The sequence below is a fragment of the Strongyloides ratti genome (genome assembly GCF_001040885.1).
Source record: "Strongyloides ratti genome assembly S_ratti_ED321, chromosome : 2".
Taxonomy (NCBI): Eukaryota; Metazoa; Nematoda; class Chromadorea; order Rhabditida; family Strongyloididae; genus Strongyloides; species Strongyloides ratti.
The window spans coordinates 12,675,975-12,692,428 of record NC_037308.1 but is presented as its reverse complement, the minus strand read 5'-3'; the positions used below and the strand labels follow the sequence as shown (position 1 = coordinate 12,692,428).

At 22.9% G+C, this 16,454-nt stretch overlaps 6 protein-coding genes across 6 annotated transcripts; 3 read left to right on the top strand and 3 right to left on the bottom strand.

The window, feature by feature from the left end:
- Positions 1-992: 992 nt before the first annotated feature.
- On the bottom strand, positions 993-4,109 carry SRAE_2000405700 (Solute carrier family 12 member 1; the record flags this gene model as incomplete). The annotated part of the gene is made up of 2 exons (XM_024642881.1): positions 993-3,824; positions 3,873-4,109. 2 exons carry the CDS (start codon positions 4,107-4,109, stop codon positions 993-995), a joined length of 3,069 nt encoding a protein of 1,022 aa, XP_024508608.1.
- A 2,584-nt stretch (positions 4,110-6,693) lies between these two features.
- SRAE_2000405600 (Hypothetical protein) lies at positions 6,694-7,777 on the top strand (the record flags this gene model as incomplete). The annotated part of the gene is made up of 2 exons (XM_024642880.1): positions 6,694-6,897; positions 6,944-7,777. 2 exons carry the CDS (start codon positions 6,694-6,696, stop codon positions 7,775-7,777), a joined length of 1,038 nt encoding a protein of 345 aa, XP_024508607.1.
- Positions 7,778-7,920: 143 nt separating this feature from the next.
- SRAE_2000405500 (Hypothetical protein) lies at positions 7,921-8,184 on the top strand (the record flags this gene model as incomplete). Its single annotated transcript, XM_024642879.1, has 1 exon — positions 7,921-8,184. The coding sequence occupies one exon, from the start codon at positions 7,921-7,923 to the stop codon at positions 8,182-8,184; it is 264 nt and encodes an 87-aa protein (XP_024508606.1).
- A 1,882-nt stretch (positions 8,185-10,066) lies between these two features.
- On the top strand, positions 10,067-11,551 carry SRAE_2000405400 (Peptidase M17, leucyl aminopeptidase, C-terminal domain and Leucine aminopeptidase/peptidase B family-containing protein; the record flags this gene model as incomplete). Its single annotated transcript, XM_024642878.1, has 1 exon — positions 10,067-11,551. One exon carries the CDS (start codon positions 10,067-10,069, stop codon positions 11,549-11,551), a length of 1,485 nt encoding a protein of 494 aa, XP_024508605.1.
- A 279-nt stretch (positions 11,552-11,830) lies between these two features.
- SRAE_2000405300 (Nuclear factor I) lies at positions 11,831-13,350 on the bottom strand (the record flags this gene model as incomplete). The annotated part of the gene is made up of 2 exons (XM_024642877.1): positions 11,831-13,204; positions 13,249-13,350. The coding sequence occupies 2 exons, from the start codon at positions 13,348-13,350 to the stop codon at positions 11,831-11,833; spliced, it is 1,476 nt and encodes a 491-aa protein (XP_024508604.1).
- Positions 13,351-15,057: 1,707 nt separating this feature from the next.
- On the bottom strand, positions 15,058-16,454 carry SRAE_2000405200 (INO80 complex subunit E; the record flags this gene model as incomplete). The annotated part of the gene is made up of 2 exons (XM_024642876.1): positions 15,058-15,750; positions 15,810-16,454. The coding sequence occupies 2 exons, from the start codon at positions 16,452-16,454 to the stop codon at positions 15,058-15,060; spliced, it is 1,338 nt and encodes a 445-aa protein (XP_024508603.1).

The following is a 16,454-nucleotide window of genomic DNA, read 5'->3' as shown; positions in this document are numbered from 1 at the left end:
AAACATACATTATTATTTTTATGAAATGTAAATTAAAATAAAGAATTTTAATACGTCATTTTAGATATTATTTATTGGAAAACCTCACTATACCATATTTTTGAAAAATTAATTATTTATTTTCTTACTTCATTATAATTATCTATTTCTAAAAGAATATAATTTATTTTATAATAAATTAAATAGTAATTTCATTAATATACCATAAATACATTTGATAATATTTTATTGTTTATCACTATAAATTTTATATTTATATTACAAATTTATATATAAGTATTTATAATAAAAAATAAAACAAGTCAATTATCTTTCAAATAATAAAAAAAATAATATTTTTTTACTTCAAATTTTCCAAAATATCACTTTTCAAGTAAAGTTAATAACATTTTTTTAAACATGAAGTATAAACAAAATAATATGATTGATATATAAAAAAAGTTTTATCACATTGTATTAAAGATTCAAAAGCAATATTTTAATTTTCAAATCAAATATAATCATTTTAATATTTAAAAAAATGATAACATTTTTAATATTCTATCAAAAAATACAATAATTAAATAGCTACAAATTTAATGTTGTGATTAATAAAATGCTTTAACTAAAAAGTTATTAATTGTTAAACATGTATCATTCGTTTTTGTAACTCATAGTATATCAATTTTATTTAAGCAAATTTTATTACTATCATAATAGTTGTTTTTTTTTATTACTTTGTAAATTTAATTTTTAACATTTTTTTTTATAAGTATCTGTAATTTATTAAAAAAAAAAAAAAGAAGAAACTTTTCAAAACTAAAAATAAACCTTTTTTGATCAGTATAAAAATAACAAATATTTTTAATTCTAACCCTAGATCGCATATTTTAAAATGACGTTATTTTACTATGTATGATATTTTATTATCAATAAAAAGAGAATTAATTACATTTTTTATGTTAAAAATAATCTGGTTAGAAATTTTTATTTAAACATATATTATATTAGTTTTATGAAATGTATGTTAAAACAGAAATATTATTTCCTTTAACAAATAATATTGGTGGCATATCTTTTGATAACAAATCTAACCATATCATATATAAAGGTGATAATATAACTGATTCATGAGCAATTGGAAGAGAAATTATTAATAAATTGGAATCAATTGAATTTTTTAATATAACTTCACGTAACCAGAGGTATTGACGTGTCTTGTGTGAATATTTTTCTAGTAATGTAGAATTAAGAAGATGATTTTGAGAATTTAGTTTAGGATTCAGAAGTTCAATATAAAAATTATATTCCATTTCTGTTTCAGGACACAATTTATTATTTTCTTCTACAATTACTATTATTTCTGTATATTTTATTCTAAATTTATGTAACAGTTTTTGTAAATTTTCTTTTGCTTTTTCAGGATTAATATTATGAGAATCAACAATTACAAATATTCTTAAAGATGCATTATGTAAATAGGAATGAATATTTGTAGTTAATAAGTATGGTATTAAAAGTATAAGTCCACCGTCATTGTCTAACCACCAAACATCAATAATGCCATTATTAATTTTATATCTAAATTTATCATTTATTGATATTTTAATGTCAGCAGTAATATCATTAGAAGAACTATTTCTTGACCCATTTCCAAGACTTATTATACTACTTAAACTTCTATGTTTTATAAGTTGTTGAGATGAAGATATTGTTAAATATTGTCTTGAAAAATCAGAAGAATATCCTCTTAAATAATCTTCTTGTAAAGAATTTGTTTTATCAGTCATTAGAATTTCAGGAATTTCATTTAAAAATTTTTCATAAAAATCTCTTAATAAAATACTATGATCAAGTCTTTCATTACCATTTTTAAAAATACATAAATTCATATTAGATTCAAAGGCATCCAAAATTACATATTGATATTCTTTAACATCATTTTTATACTTTTCGTCTAATGTTTCTTTTAACCAATTATATTTGAAACCAATTAAAAGAATATTTGGTTGCATTTTTCCTAAGCCAACTGATTGAAGAAGACCTTGAACTCCATTTCTTAAACTTTTATTAGAAATACTGCAATAAAATGATTTCCATTTTCTTTCTTTTATAATATCACTCATCTTGGAATTTAATTTTCTTATACAAGCTGTTGCTGAAACAGAAGAAACATATGGTACAACATGTCCACAAAGCATAAGATTTTGTCCCCCCATAATAGCATGAGTAAAATCAACAAGACTTTGCCTTGCAATTGGATTACCAGTAAGAACCAAAATTTGTGGTCTATAATTTTTAACATGTTCTTCATGTCTTGACAATTTTAAAAGTTCCATTAGAGCAATACGATAACGATTTGCTTCAGTTGATGATCCCCAATTAACATTATGAACTGTATGCTTTAAAAATAAAAATAATATAGCAAAAATAAATAATGTAATAAGTGATGTAACCCATGATAATATAAACATTAAACTTATACATAAAACAGAACCAAATAAAGATAACCATTTGTTATAATATTTAAATCCAGGTCTAAAACCAGGTGATTTACTTGCTGATGAATCAAAACATGCAAAATTTGTTATAGCAAATGCTGCTAAAAAAAAATTTGTTATAATTTCAGAGATTGCATTTAAATCTCCAATAAGTATAACACAACATGTTAAAAAAAATGTTAAAAAATATGCATTAAATGGTTCATTTGTTATACCTCTACCTTTACCAAAATATGATAATCCTGGAAATAATTTATCTTGACAAAGTGCTTGAAATATTCTTGGTGCACCAATTAAACATCCAGAGGCAGATGATAATGTTGAAGCAATTATTCCAGCAATAATTAATGGACTAAATGCTGCTTGTGTTAATGGTACTTGATAATCATTAGCTAAACCAAATTTACATGTATTATTTTGACGACATGTTGGTAATATAAGATCATAATTATTATTTGGAAATGTTGGTATATTAAATCCTGTTGAATCTCTTACTGTTGCACATGCAGAAAGTAACATAGTACCAGAATATATTATTGTTGTTATCATTATTGCTGTCATTGTTCCTATTGGAATTGATTTTGATGGATCTTTTAAATCACCTGACATATTAGCACCAGCCATTATACCAGTCATTGCTGGAAAATAAACACCAAATACTGTAATAAAACTATTACCATCTCTAAAATCTGGCCAAAAATTATTCATTATTGTTTTAAATGAAAAACCAATAATTCCATGTTTTAATTGTTCTTGTGTAACAGGTAAAAATGCTCCAATAGTATGTGAAAGTATAGATAAAATTATTGTTATTAAAAGAATTATTTGTGTTTTATTTTCAAATTCTGTTCCAATAAAAATTATACCTTGTAAAATAACACATGTTGATAATCCATAAACTCTAACATCATTAATTCCACCATCAAATAATTTAAAATTAAGTTGTCCAAATAGAAATACTAATGATTCTGCTAATCCAACACAATTCATAGCACCATTAACCATATTTGCTATATATAATATTAAACCAATAGAACCACCAAATTCTGGTCCTAATGATCTTGAAATTAAATAATAACAACCACCATTTTTTATTTCACCATTTGTAGCAATAGCTGACATTGAGACAGCTGTTATTGTAACAACTATTAATGATAATAAAATTACCATCATTCCAAGAAATATTCCAGCTTGTCCTGCAATCCATGACATACGCATATAAAGTGTTGCTCCAATAATACATAAAATACATCTTAAAAGAACACCTTTAACCCATCCAAATCCTTGAAATTTTTCATCTTCATGTATTGATTCACTATCAATTCTCTTTGGTGTTGTAATATTCTAAAAATTCTGAAATTAAAAATTGAACAAAATTAAAAAAAAACTGACTCCAGACAAAATGTTTCCAGTTATATCTTCATCAATATTTTTTTTTATTAAGTCATGTAGTGTTGGTCTGCCTTCCTTATTAAATTCCATAATACTTGTTGGCAAAGAAATATCATCTCCAATAAATCCAGAATTAGTTCTACTTTTTTCAGAACAATCATAACGATATGATTTTAATTGAATATCAACATCCATTAAATCAACATGATCTCTATTTTGTTTCTGAATATTTTCCATTATAATTATTATTAATAATAATAAAGAAAAAAAAAGAACTAAAAGGATAAAATTGAAGAAATTTCTTTCTTAGCCAATAATTTATGTTTAAATTTTTATAAAAAAGTTAAACATAAAATATTAAAAAGAAATAAATTTTATAACTTATCATAAATATTATCAAGTTTCACCTAAAACAAAAAAGAAGTAAAATAATTGTGAAATATAATAAATAATTTTTATTGTCACAAAATATAGAAAATTAAATAGTATAATCATAAAGTTAAAAACTTCTATGAATTATAAATTAGTTACTTATTGTAGATATATTTTTATTAAGAATTTGAAAATGATATAAAAAGTTTTAGTTAAGTAATTTTTTGATATTTATTTGATATTTCATTGAAATTTTTTTTTGTATTATTGTAAAATTGTTGGAAAATGTTTTTTAAATTACTTTAATACATTAATCACATTATATTTTAATCAACATTTATTTTTATATAATATGCTTTTATAATTTTATAAAAAAAAAACATATTTGTAAAAAACTTCTACAATTTGATTTTTTTTTGTTACATTTTTTTACATGTTGCATTTTCTATAACATTTTCCAATGTATTTTTTTTAATTTATTGTTGAGTATCAACCCATTATTTTAACAGAACATGAAAATAAAAATTTACTTTTTATATAAAAAATAAATCGTCAAATTTTTTAAACACAAATATATAAAATAAAAACTTTTCACATTCTTAACATTTTAAGTTTTGTATTTTAATATTATAGAAATAAGTAGAAAAAAAAAATTTTTTTTTTGTTTAAAACTAAAAAAATGTATAAAGATGATTAAATGTTAAAAAAAAAATTTAAAATAAATAATAAAATTAAATTAAAATTAGATTATATAAATTTTTTTTTATTTTTGTTAAGATAACTATTTTAAAAATTTTTATTTAACTGTAATAGATTATCTTTTATAGATTGATGTTAAAAGGTAAATATTATTCATTTCTTAGGTAACATTACACATATATTTTTTCTTTAACTCACTTACTGTAGTTTAATTTCTTTAATATAATTCAAACTGTAAAAAGATACCTTTTAAACTTTATACAAAAAAAAAGATATACTTATTCTTTATCAGTATAATAATTTCAAATTTAATTAAATATACTATAATTAATGTACTTTTGTATATTTTAATTTTAAACCTAATAATTAAAAAAAAATTTTTTTTATTAATGATAGCAAAAGTGTAAAATCAACTTTATATGTCTTTGTTAAATCCCCATAAAATTATTTCCTTCATAATGTTTACTTATTCAAAAATACATAAATCAGTATTTTAAAACAAGTATGTTTCAACAATTTAAGACTTTTGTTTTTTGTATCGTAAGCTCAACAAAAACATTAAAACTTAACTAACATAGTTTCTATATAAAAAAAAGTTTTTTAAGTTTCAACAATATGTACTTTAAAAGAATCAAAATTGTTTACATTCTTGTTGATTAAATTAAAAAAATTTTCATTAAAAAAAATTATTTTTTTTTCTGTATATTTCATATAATATCTTCAGTAAATATGTTTGATCACTTTTTATTTTTTGAGTACAATAAAAGTATCCTTGAAATAAAAGCATGTTATTATTAATATAATACAATAAAATTTTTTATTTAATTTATGAAATAACAATGAATTTAAATATTAAATGTTATAAAAAAAATCATAATTATTTATAGATTTTTTATTTAAAAGTATATGTTCTTATGTTTGTTAAATAGACATAATTGATTAATTAAGATATGTTATCAACAATAAAATATCCAATTTTTTTTTGTAAATTATATAATATCTTAAAAATTGTCATATATTTTTTTAATTATTCATTACAAACCTGTTCAAAATATTTCATATAAAATTAATATAATGTTAAAAAAATTGTAATATTTTCTTTTACAATGAAAATTACCTGTATTTTTTTTAGAATAATAAAAAAACATTTGGATTGTGCTAATACTTGTAACAATTGTTAATATATTTATTTTTAAAATAACAAAGCATTTTATTATTGTAAAATATGATATTTAATAAATGATTACTTATTATTTTTGTATGAATTTATTTTGCAATGATAATAATACTTTTTTTTTCATAAATTTTTGTATATAGCTACTGTTAATAAATATATATACTTTAAACAAAAAAAACATATTGTGAAAAAAAACTGAACATTTAATTATCAACAACAAACTAAATTAATAATTTCTTATGATTAATTAATGAAAGATAAAAAAATAAACATGTCAAGCCATTTTATCAAGAATTATATTTTTTTTATACTTTAACAAAGTTTTATTTATATGTAAAATCCAACAAAAAAATCTATCATTATGCAACTAAAATAAAAAATTGTAAAAAAACAAAAATAAAAATAAATGTTTAATTTATTTCAATGATATCAAAAGTAATCTAATTAAGCATAATTATCATTAAAAATTTAAAACGGATTATTTTTCTTAAAACGACTTTTTGCACAAATTGGGAAAGTGCTTAACATCAACTTAAATATACATATTTTTTTAATCTTTCATTTTTCCTTGAAATGGAAAACAGTTCTAATAATGATCGTGAATTAAAGAAAATAAAGGCTGAAGAAAAACGACAAGAAGCATTAAAAAGGAAATGGGATGAAGAAAACAAAAGGAAGAGAGTTATAGCAGAGTCACTTAAAGAAGTAGATAATTTAAAGAAACCAAAACGTATTGTTTTTAAAGATAGTGATGATGAATCTGATGAAGATACAGGTGTAAGTTTAGAAAAAAATTAATTTTTAATTTCAAAATTTTATATAGAAAGATGATGTAATAAAAAATGGCAAAAGTTGTATGCAGTTATTTGACCATGACGACGACGACAATTTTGAAGAAAATCCTGAAGAATTGATTAAAAGCAGGCATGTTGGAAAGAAGGCAGCCAAATTAATGGCATTAGAATCAAGATATGGACATGATGAACGTTTCCACCTTGATAGTAAATTTTTAGAGAATGGTGATGAGGAAAGTGAAGATGAAGAAGATGATGATGACCATGATATCAAACATAAAGAATCCAAAAAAGATTTAGTTAGACCATTTAATAAATACGATCCAACAAATCCTACTCATATTGAATGGATGAAGAAATATAAAGCTAAAATTGGTTTAACAGAAGAGACTTCTGTTAATGAAGAAGAAAAGAAACAAGTTGAAGAAAAGATTGTTGTCGAGGGGCAATATTTTAAAGTAGATGATGCTTTAAAAAATGAAATTTACGGAAATTCATCTTCATTTTCTTTTCTTAGTTCTATTGGTAGACCTGAAGAAAAGGCTGTTGTTATACAAAAACCTCAAGAACAAATTGAGGTAAAAGAATCTGTTAGTAAAAAGAAAAAAGAACAACCAAAAGTAGTGCCTAAACCAAAATTAAATAGTATTGTTATTAAAAAATTTTTCATCAGTCCAAATACAAATGAATTTAAAAGTATTATAGCAAATTTTAGGAGAACTCAAAAAGAAGAAAATATTAAAAATGCATTCAAAAAAGCTCAGCCTAAATTAAATTTATGTTACCAATCAATTAAAAAGAATACAAAACGAAAATTGAAAGATAATAATCGTAAACCTGTGTATAATAAATTTAACAAATGATTTTTTTTTTATTTTTAATATTATATTTTAGTTTTTTTTCTTTATATTTATTAATTAAGGTTTTTTCCTTTTTTCTACATCAAGTTAAATGTAAAATTAAAGATATTTATTTTAAATTTTTATAGAAACATAAGTTCTTAAAAATGGCTCAACATAAAATGAAAAAAAAGGTAGCTTTACCAGCTGGTGCAAAAACAAAAAGTGGTAAGGTAAAAAAACCACAAGCAAATAAGAGAGGTCTTATGGCTGCACCAAAGAAACCACATGCAGTAGCAGATATGAAGATGGCTAGTATTGTTACTCGTACAGTTAATAAACGAAATGAGGATACGATTAAACATTTGATAGATAAGGATCAGGGTCGTTTAGACACAAAACAAAAAAAATCAGCTAAAAAAAATAAATAAATTAATAACCTTATGGGTACATATTCTTTTAATTTTTATTATCAATTGTTTTATTCCTTATTGAAGAATGTATTTTTGTTTTAATAAAATAATTACTTGTGTTTTTTTAATATGTATTTTTTTTGTTGTTAAATAAATTATTATAAAAAAGAAGAGTAGTATTTGTGTAATGTACATTAAAAAATTGAAAAAAAAAATTATCAACATTAAAATTAATATAAAATAAATAAAAGTTTGTGAAAATATAGATTTTTAAAAAAATTAACAAATCTGAAATTCATAGATTTTTTATAAATTATTTTGCAATAAATTGTTTGAGAAATAAATTATTTATTTATAAAAAAAAATAATGAGGATTACATTTCACCAAATAAAATTGTTTAAATATTATTATTCACGTGAAAAAATCCCTTAGGAATATTTTTTATCTTTATATACTATTGCATTAAAAAGTTTAAAAAAAATTTTTTTAATGTTGGAACCAATTAAAATAGACATGTGAAAAATTATAAAGAAATAGCCAAAAATGTTTGGTTGTCGCTAAAGTTTACTTGTTGAAATGTCAATAACAATAGTTAATTTTTCATACAAAGTGTTAAAATTTTTATTCATATTTTTATGATCTATTTTGATATATTAAATTATCTAATCATTATTGGTATAATCTATATTTATTTTTATTAAAAGTATTTGATTAATTTTTAGACAATCGATTATGTTGAAGTAATTATTTTATGTGTAGTTCAATGTTTTCCATAAATATAAGTACATACTTTGTTCACTCAACTCTGATAAAAGTCAGTTTTAAATTGTAAATTTGTTACAAAGAAATTTCTGTTAAAAAATATACATTTTCACATGGTATAGTTAATGGTCATTTCCTATAAGATATAGTGATAAATATATATAAAGATAATAATGTTGTATTTTGATTACCCTTTTTACATTTTAGGAACGTCATTAAATAAATTATTTATTTATCTTTTTATCACTATATTAAATATATAGATAACGAATCTAAAATTATTTAAAACACTGTCTAGAGAATTACGTTTTTTAAATAAAAACTTATCATTTTTAAATTTTCAGAATTGTTATTTTTATATTAAAATTTTCGCAAACTAAGCACAATATTAATTTATATTTTTATTAAGTGTTTTTATATATTATCATATGCCATCTTTATTTTTTTTTCTTAAAATTCAAGGACATATAATAATACTATAAAAATATAAATGTATAAAAGATAATAATTAAATTTATTTTTTTTTACAAAACTTTTAATTATTTCTTTTAGTAATTTACAATCACTACATTGTGTAGGAAAAAATTTCCATTTTATAAAAAAAAATTGATTAGACCGCCGATGTTGGTGAAAGACAGCTTTTACTAATATTTAAACAATTGTTACCATTTAATTTGCTTTACATTCTATATTATTTATTAAAAAGTCAACCTATATTTATAAAAAAAAAAAAAAAAAAATGCTATGACAATTTAAAGTATTTCTTTTCAAGATTACTCATCATTTTCATTAAATCATTTTCTTAAAAAATTTCTTTTATTTAATTTGATTGACCATTTTGTAACATTATGGTAATTTGCACACTTTTATATCTATTTTAATATCGAGATTTCTATTTTCTCTATACATTCTTTATTTCTTTTTATGTATAATATTTTTAAAAGTATCAATGTGAAGATGATTAATATTCTTATCAATTACCATTCTACTTTTAGAGTTTATTATCATTATTATCTTAAAAATAATTATATAAAATATTTCTTAATATTAACTATTTTTACCAATTTCCGATTAAACATACATTCATTTCTCGCGTGTCTCTGATAAGTTTTCTAAATCAAACTACATTTAGGTAATATGGATCCTCTTAATACTTTCACATTTGAGAGTACTATTCGTTCCAGTAAAGATTCATATTTAATTATTTTCCTTCATGAAGGAATTGCTAAAAATTTGAATTATGAAAAAAATCTTGACTCTATTGTTGGTGATAGATTTTCAAAAGAACAATGGACTACAACAATGAAAAAATATACTGATCTTCCTTATGTTGTTTTTGATGCCAATAGCACTGTTATCTCAATTTTAAAAAATAACGATAACTTATCTCGATATAATACACCTATTCAACCAAAAGTTGTTATTGATAATTTTACTACATTACTTACTTTAAATTCATTAAAAAATGTAGATATTGTAATGTTTTTGGATGATGATAAAGTATATGGAACTATAACTGCTGTAATAAAATGTTTTTATCCATATTGTGAAAAAACATCTAATACTTCAAGAAATGTAAACTTTTGTATTTATAAATCAAATGTTCAAGGAATCTTTCAAATATCTAATGAAGAAAATGAACAATATACAAATTTAATAAATGGTATTCAATGTGCTAGAATTATGACAGAGGTACCAGGAAATAAAATGGGTCCTGATTATGTTGAAGAATATACGAGAAAAGTTTTATCAGAAGTTAAAGGATTAACTTTTGATGTAATAAAAGGAGTACAACTTAAAGAAAAAGGTTTTGGTGGTATTTATAATGTTGGTAAAGGTGCAGCTCAAGATCCAAGATTAATACATGTTAAATATAAACCGGAACTTAATTCTATGGAAAGTCCCATTGCAATTATTGGAAAAGGAATTACATTTGATACTGGTGGTTATACAATAAAAGGAAGAACTGCAATGCCAGGAATGAAGCGTGATTGTGGTGGTGCTGGAGCAGCATTAGGTGCTTTTTATAATTTAACTAAAAATAGATCTCCTTTAACCATTCACCTTTTATTGTGTGTTGCTGAAAATGCTGTTGGTCCAAATGCAACTAAACCAGATGATGTTATTAAAATGCTTAGTGGAAAAACTGTTGAGGTTAATAATACTGATGCTGAAGGAAGACTTGTTCTTGGTGATGGAGTATATTATGCTAAAGAAATGTTAAAATGTGGTACAATAATTGATATTGCTACATTAACTGGGGCTCAATCATATGCAAGTGGGAAATTTCATTGTTCATTTATGACAAGTAAGGAGATCTCTGAAAAGGCAATGATTAAAGCCGGTAAAGAAAGTGGAGAACTTTGTCATCCATTAATATATTGTCCTGAACTTTATATGTTAGATTTAAAAAGTAAAGTTGCTGATATGAAAAATGCAAATCTTGGAAATATGGCTTCACCACCATCATCTTTAGCTGGTCATTTTATTGGAGCACAAATTGATCAGGGAAAAGATATAAAATGGATTCATATAGATATTGCCTCTCCAGCTAATTATCAAGAATATGCTACAGGATTTGGTGTTTCTCTTCTGTCATGTCTTATCAATAAATCAACATAAATATTTTCTCATTAAAAAGTACATTTACTATTTTTAACCACTCATAAATAATTTTTTTTTTTTTATATTTATGATTTTATTCTTAAATAAATGCAAAACAACATTATATACTATATATATATTAATGAATTAAATATAATAAGAGGTATTAATAGCCTTTTGCTGTAAACAAATAAAATAATCTTGATTTTTGTTTTGTTTTTTTTTTTAAATTTATCTTTCCACGTACAAATAAATATTTAATTATGTATAGTATGTCGAAAATATTTTTAATTATAATTACCACGTCTCATTAATATTAGGAACATGTGAATCATGATTTCCCATATTTGGCATAATAATATTTTGATAAGTATTATTATTGTTTGTTTTTTTAATCTGTGAAAAACGTTTTGTTGTTATTGATGAAGATGATTGTAAAAAATTTATTCCCGTATTTGATAATGGTAATTCTACAACAGAATCTAAACTTGGATTTTTATAAATAGTATACGTAGATATTGGATCAATAGAAGAAAATGTAATATTTGAAGGTGATTGGTTTACCATTTCAAAATTATTTACACGATTTATTTTCCTGTTACTCCTTAATGTCATTGGTGTGTTAAGGAGTGTTGTTGGTGATGGAATACATTTAATATTATTTGTTGATTCAGTATTACATGTTTTTTTTAAAGGCAAATTATATGTTAAATTGTCATCAGTAACTTGATATGATCGTTTAGAAGACGTTTGTTTAATTTTATCTCCTGGATTCATTATTAAAGTAGGATTTCCATTTCTAGTAACAACAACGGGTAAATTTTTTGAAACTTTAGCGACAGCCGCTATCGCTGATGGAGGTGGTCTTGGTGTATTTTTAATGGGTGAAAAAATAGTTTCCTGTCGTGGAGCTATTGTTACATATGTAACATTGTTATTTTCCATTGGGAGTGGCTTAATTGGAGTGGGGTGTGCTATTTTATTATAATTTTCATTTTCTGATGAATTTATAGAAGTTGTAGTTACTTCTTGATACTCTTTCAATGAAAATGCACCAGCACTTATTATTTCACAATTGGCTGGAATAGAGTCTAAGTAGGGAGGTTCTTCAATATATTTTTCAATAATTTCACTGTTTTCATTACATTTTATATGTCTCATCGCCAAATATAAGTCCAATTCTCTTGAAACAATAGTCATATGATATGGATTAACACATAATTCAGGATCATGACAAGAAGTTGATCTTTGAATTCTTTCACTATCAGTACTTTCTAAAGGAATTCCTTTAAATAAAATAACCATAACAATATCAAGCCTCCATACTTTATCAGCTTTCCTTAAACAATCAATTCTTCTCATTTTTCCTTTTAAATCAGGATTAGATATAACACATGAATAATTTTTATTAGCAATGCTGTCTAAAAATTTATCTCTATAATCTGGTTTAATATCTCTCCTAAGTTTTGTTAATAATTGTACAGCCCACAATTCCTTATCTTTTCTACTTGTACTCATAATCTCAACTTTTTGTTTTATTAAATCATCCATAGAAGGTTTTGGTCCTTTACATTTAATCAATTTCCTTTTGTATGCTTGAAGATGAAACCAAACATAACTAAATTCTTTGACAAAAGGTAATAATTTATGAACAAATGGATGATAATCATTCTAAAATATATATATAAATTAATTAATTATAAATCAAATGTTACCTTTCCATATTCACTGATTACTGAAAAATATTTACCATCTTTACTTTCACCTCCAGAAATTGTTGAGGAAGATTCTCTTGAGCTAATATTATTGCAACTCATTTTATATCTTTCCTATTAATATACTTTAACAACATAGAATATTTATAATAAATAATAATAATATATTGAAACATATAACGTTATTTTCTTAAGTGCGCACAAATACTACAACGTCTCAACATCCATCCATATTATTTCCTTAGAACAATTATTCTAACCAAGAGAAGCAATTGTGGAATGATGTTACCAAATTTTCAAACGTCAAACTGGTATTCTAGCAAACACATTAAATTTATTATTTTGTTAAAAAATACTTTATTAAAAAATTAGTATATATATATATATATATGTATATTATTATCGGTCAATTTTATTAAAAAAAAACTTATATGACCATATTTTAAGTCATACCTTTTTTAAATCAGGATTTTAGGAAACCAAAGAATTACCACATTCTATAGAATCTTCAAAAAAAAGTTCATGTTATTGCTTTTTTCTGTTTTTGCATGAATCCACCAAAGTAGCTATTGAGTATACCTATCTGATCCTTGTTTTTTTATATCTTTTTTATCCGAAGAAAGTCATGCTCCATCAGAATGTCAATAACATCATCATTAAGAAAATTATTCTCAAATATAATTGCTGATTTTTTTTCATGATAATTAACTTTTATTTTTTAATTTAAAGATTTTAAAATCATTATTTTTGGGGAATCTTTTAAAAGGTGAATCATAAATTTTTTTTAACGTATATCTAAATATCATTATTTTCAAAGGAAGTTATTAAGAATTTTTTTGTTGAGAATCATTTTTCTATTGGTGTAAAATGAAATTGTTTCTTTATTTAAAACTCCATATCTATTTCTATAATTAGTATCAATTTATAAATCCTTAGTATCATGTTCTCTTAAATCTTTTCTATTTTTTCATTAAATAAAGTTTTTAAAATCTTTACTTCAAAAGAAGATGTTAACATTTTTTTATCACTTGCTTTTTTTTTTATTTTCGTGTCAAGAGTAAAATCTCAAAAATCAAATTTTTATCAAGGATCGTTTTCTTTATCAGTATAATTATTCTTGTTATTTCTTTAAATTTTATTTCGAGAATGTGTCTTATAAAATTATTCAGATTTTGACTACAATGGAGTTTCTTATCTTGTGATTTCAAAGGTTTCAATTTAATTTTTGTGTTTTAGATATGAGTTATTTACATCATTCTATATCATATATTATTTAATGACTATAGTTATCATTATTTAAAAGTATTTTTTATCATTTTTTATAATTTTAAATTTTTATCTTCAAGTTTAATATGTTTCTTATAGAAGGTTTCAGAATTAGGATTTCTTTTTTATATCTTAAAAAACTTTTCTACAATTCTCTGTTTTTTTTATTTTGCTTACTATTATTTTACATTTTTATACTAGTCATTTGAATATTTAAAAAAAACTATATAAAACTTTGTTTTTAAACATATTCTTTGGCATACTCTAAAAAAATATTTTCCTACTGTAAAGATTTATTTATGATGACTTTTTATTTAAAAAATTACTCTTTTTAAAAAACAAGAAAAAAATTAACACATTAAAAATAAACAAAAGTTTATTTGGAAGAATTAAAATTCTACTACAAACACAATTAGAAAAAATCTGAATAAATAATTATTAAATTGACATTAAAATTGTAAAATTAATAAAGAAATATTTATTTACATTTTTTTTTATCCAAAAAGAAACAGCCCTAACAAAATAGAATGGTATCAAATATTTTTATAAGTTAGGATGATCTTCTATGTAGTAGGCATCATTATTATCATACTGATCGTTTTCAACATATTCTAGAATTTGACCATGATGCATATCTTCATAAATTATTCTATCTTCCATATGTTGATCGGGAATTGAATTAACTATTATATATTCATTGGAATTAGGTGATATCATCATATCATTTTGTAATATTTTACCATTTGGAGATGTTAATGGGGAACTATCCATCATTACATGTGAATTATCATGGTGATGAGAAACAAGAGTTGTCTGTTGAGGTGGTGCTGATTTTGGATGCCTTTGTTGGGATATTGAGGCACTTTTTAGTAACGCCTGACTTGATAATGGAGCTACTTCAACTTTAGCTTTCAATGGAGAACTCTTAACTGATGGAGTAGCTGGTGTTGATTCAGAAACCGGAGTTTTGTTATTTGAATTATCCTGAGAAACAGACAAAGTTGGTCCTGTAACAGAAGTTTTCTTTTTAGCAGCTGCCGTAGAACGAACACGCTTTTTAGTTTTAACTTTTGAAGATTTATCTTCTATAGTTTTGACAGATGTATCAGAGTCATCACTAGAATCTGACAATTTTTCATATTGTGCTAAACGATCAAGTAAAAAGTTTTTGTCTCTCGATAATTTTAATAATTTTCTTTGTAAAGATCTTAATTCATCTTGATAACATTCATTTTCCTACAAAATAAAATAATATTTAATTTTATAAAAATAATATATAAAATATTTTAACATACATAAACAAGAAACCTAAAATTTCTTTTCAATTCCCTATATTGCTCTTTAGCAGAAAGAGATTGTGACTCTGAATCAATAATTGGTCCATTTTTCGCTGGTTCTAATATTTGCATCGTTTGTTGAGGTATATGTGGTTTTGGTGCAGATGGTTTATGTTGAACAGTATAATTACCCATGGAAGATCCACGAAATTGTGATACAACAACATTACTAAATGTTTCATCACCATTTTGTGAATTTTGTATCTCTTGTGTATGTGGTTGTCCAACAACACGAGTTTGTAATGGTTGTGTTCTAAGATAGGGTGAATTTTGTGGATGTGTTGACTGTGGATTACGTTGTTGGATAACAACAGTTTGATGATGATGAGAATTAGTGGTAGAATTACCATGAGATGTCACAATACGTTGTGTAGGTCTATTTTGAACGGTAGAATTATTATAATTTGAAGAATGTCCTTGTTGTACTACATATGATTGTTGTTGTTGGGAAGGTTGAGGTCTTTCGGAATAATTATTACTTCTTCCATTTATAGATTGATGAATATTATTAATACTAGAATTTTGTAATAATGTTGAAGGGCTAGGTAATGGAGTGGAAGAGGATTGATTACTCATACTACCACTACGATTTGAATCACTCAT